Source organism: Olea europaea, chromosome 12 (assembly GCF_002742605.1).
Source record: "Olea europaea var. sylvestris chromosome 12, O_europaea_v1, whole genome shotgun sequence".
NCBI classification, from domain to species: domain Eukaryota; kingdom Viridiplantae; phylum Streptophyta; class Magnoliopsida; order Lamiales; family Oleaceae; genus Olea; species Olea europaea.
In genome coordinates this window covers 4014612-4017943 of record NC_036248.1, presented here as the reverse complement: position 1 = coordinate 4017943, position 3332 = coordinate 4014612, and the positions used below count along the sequence as shown (strand labels likewise).

At 35.7% G+C, this 3332-nt stretch overlaps 1 protein-coding gene across 1 annotated transcript; it reads left to right on the top strand.

Moving 5' to 3' along the window:
* Positions 1-1654: 1654 nt before the first annotated feature.
* On the top strand, positions 1655-3332 carry LOC111405258 (myb-related protein 306-like). Its single transcript, XM_023034064.1, has 3 exons — positions 1655-1925; positions 2171-2300; positions 2591-3332. Exons 1-3 carry the CDS (start codon positions 1793-1795, stop codon positions 3195-3197), a joined length of 870 nt encoding a protein of 289 aa, XP_022889832.1. The 5' UTR covers positions 1655-1792; the 3' UTR covers positions 3198-3332.

Genomic DNA, 3332 nt, shown 5'->3' with positions numbered 1-3332 from the left:
GGGGTCCTGTCCGTACGTCATAAAGGGATGTCTATAAGGAGGAGAACCACATCCCGACTGTCCGACCTAAGTGTGTATAAGTTGTGTTCGCATCCGAATTTATCTGGGTGACGAACTAAGGGGGAAGACCGTCACTTCTCAGAATTAGTCAGCGAAGCTTGGACACTTGAGTTATCAAAAAAAAAAAAAAAAAAAAAAAAAAAATACTAGGAATCAAAAAAAAAAAAAAAAATCACACGAGTCATTTATGGTTTGTGGTTGATGTGAATTAATTTTTCTATCAAATTGAGATAATGATTAGTGACCAATTTTCATGATGTTGGAGACTTTAAAATAGTGATTTGATTTTTTTAGAATTTTGTTCAAAACTGATTGGTCGACTTGACCTAACCAAATGTGGGCGATAGGAACTTTTTTCGCGTAAAACAAGTCGACGCGTGTAGGACAAATTAAACCAGTTGATGTCATGGTGTTGCTTTTTTAGTGTAATTCTCAACTTCTAATTGTCCAGGCATTCAAGTTAATTGTTTCAATGGTCAATGAATTTAGATCCATATCTTTGATTGATTACTAAATATTAAAATGTCGAGTTTACAGTAAGTAATGTACAACATTTTTCAACGTCAAACATTTATGCTAGTGAATAATGTACAATATTTTTCAAAATTCAGTAACCAAAATTCAACATTTTAAATTTCAATGAACAATTGAAAACATGGACATAAATTCAGTGATCAAAAGCCAACATTTTAAACTTTAATAACCAATTAAAGACATGGACCCAAGTTCAGTAACCATTGGAACAATTTTTTCCCACGCACTCATAATGCTTGATTTTATGATATAGGGTATTATTACAATTTTGGTATAGTTAATGGTGCAAATGCATTCCACACTATTTCATCCGGAATCAAGTTCGAGAATCCATCCCAAATACAATTTGTTGGGCACCCCTTCGTTTGTTTCAAGCATGCTCTTGCATTATTGTTACCACTTCGCTCAAATATTATAGCCGAAGATACAAATGCAATTCATTCAATTGCATCCTGGATCAAGCCCAAGAATCAACATTAAGTTGAGTCCATCGGACTCATTCCCTTTTTATTCATGCTTTCGCATTATTTTCTTTCACAATACCCCTTTAATTCTGAGATTCTCCCTAGGACTTCAAAACGCAGCAAAGCCGCTAAAAACCCAACTTGAAATGCCTGAAATTCAGGTCGAAAGTATATGAAATAAGTGCAGATTTTACATTTATTTCACAGTCAAACACTCAAACTAAGCCAGATCACTTTACACCCTAATTCATACTAACAATTGAGCAAATGTGTACGATAGAAACTTTTAACAATCTTTACTCAATTTAGCCTAGAAAGTGGTTAAAACTTAAAACTGGATTACTAAAATTTAGGCAAAAGGGCAAAGCGATGCAAATGAATGTCACGCGGTTATGTGAAGATGAAAGAGAAGGAAAAGCAAACTGAAGAGTGAACCCATAGCTGACTTTTGTATGCATAAGAGTAAATGCTAATTGCTGTCTACTTTTGACTCTATGGAGAGAGATGGCCCTTTTTACCCTCAATTTTCGATTAATTGGTCAATGTATATACATCACCGTTGTCTCTTCTCTATATATATTCTAGATAGACAAAGCCCACACCCTGACTTAGACGTCAGTCTCTCTGCATATTTTCTACTCTCCATGACCACCTTCAGAAACTACAGAGAAAAAGTTGGGTTTCGAATGAGAAAAAACTCTCCATCTGAAGGACTGATTTGAAAATTTTTCAATATGGGTAGACCGCCTTGCTGTGATAAAATTGGTGTGAAGAAAGGGCCATGGACTCCAGAAGAAGATATCATCTTGGTTACTTACATTCAAGAACATGGACCTGGGAATTGGAGGGCAGTTCCTTCTAACACTGGTACTAATTTCTGTCTAAAATTGTTATCATTTGGTTTTCTTTATTATTATTATTATTAGTTATTTCTTTATTTATTATTATTACTTTTATTATTGGTTTTCGGTTGTTAGGATCATTAATGAGTTCGTTGAATATACTTCTGCTCCATCACCGACGTCTTGAATGCAAATAACAAGTTTAGATCTGTCTTTTTTCTCGATTAATTTGTTATTTACAGTTTATTCTTGTTGGTTTTCGATGATCAGGTTTGCTTAGATGCAGTAAGAGTTGCAGGCTGAGATGGACTAATTACCTCCGGCCGGGGATCAAGCGGGGTAACTTCACTGAACATGAGGAGAAGATGATTATCCACCTCCAAGATCTTCTTGGAAATCGGTATGATACTATCCCTCTCGCGCGCACAAGTTAGGTTGCGAAAGATCTAATGTTTCTTTAATTAGGGTTAGATCAATTATATAATTCAAGAACAAAAAAAAAAAAGGGTCGGTGTTTATTCAATTTTCTGAGACGAAACACTTCATATGAAGTTATAATAAATATTTTCAATCCCTAGACTTCAAGAACTTAAATTTTTGGAGATAGGACAAATTAATTTATTCATTTAGATTTTATATTTGAGAGCATAGAAATAATTAATTTGTTGTGTTGTGTTTATTTTGGTGCAGATGGGCTGCCATAGCTTCTTATCTTCCCGAGAGAACTGACAATGATATTAAGAATTACTGGAACACTCACTTGAAAAAGAAACTCAAAAAGCTTCAACAAGGTGACGATGCCAATAACCAAGAAAGGCACTCAGTTTCTGAATCAATCTCTAAAGGACAGTGGGAGAGGAGGCTTCAAACTGATATTCATATGGCAAAACAAGCTTTGTGTGAGGCTCTATCCCTTGATAAATCCAACAATAATTTGTCCGACTCAGAGCCTTCCCCAATCCAAACGTCTACATATGCATCCAGTACAGAAAATATTGCTCGTTTACTCAAAGACTGGATGAAAAAATCGCCCAAGTCATCTCAAGCAGGATCAGGAAGTACTCAATATTCCTTCAACAACCCTTCAGTTGGAACCAGTTCCAGTCCTAGTGAAGGAACACTGAGTGCAACAACACCAGAGGGATTTGATTCGCTGTTTAGCCTCAATTCTGATGAGTCCGATGAGGCTGCTGCGAATTTCATATCTAAAAATGGGGTTTTCCAGGATGAAAATCAGCCAAACTTGAACAATCAAATGCCTCTTACTTTGCTGGAGAAATGGCTTTTTGATGAGTAGCTACTCAAGGAGAGGGAGAATAGTGGACATGCTCTTGGGAGAAACTTTTAACTTGTTCTGAAGAAAAAATCTTCTTCGAAACAACTTAGCAGTTTTACTAATATTTTCACTTTTCACCATGAAAGCCTAAGCACA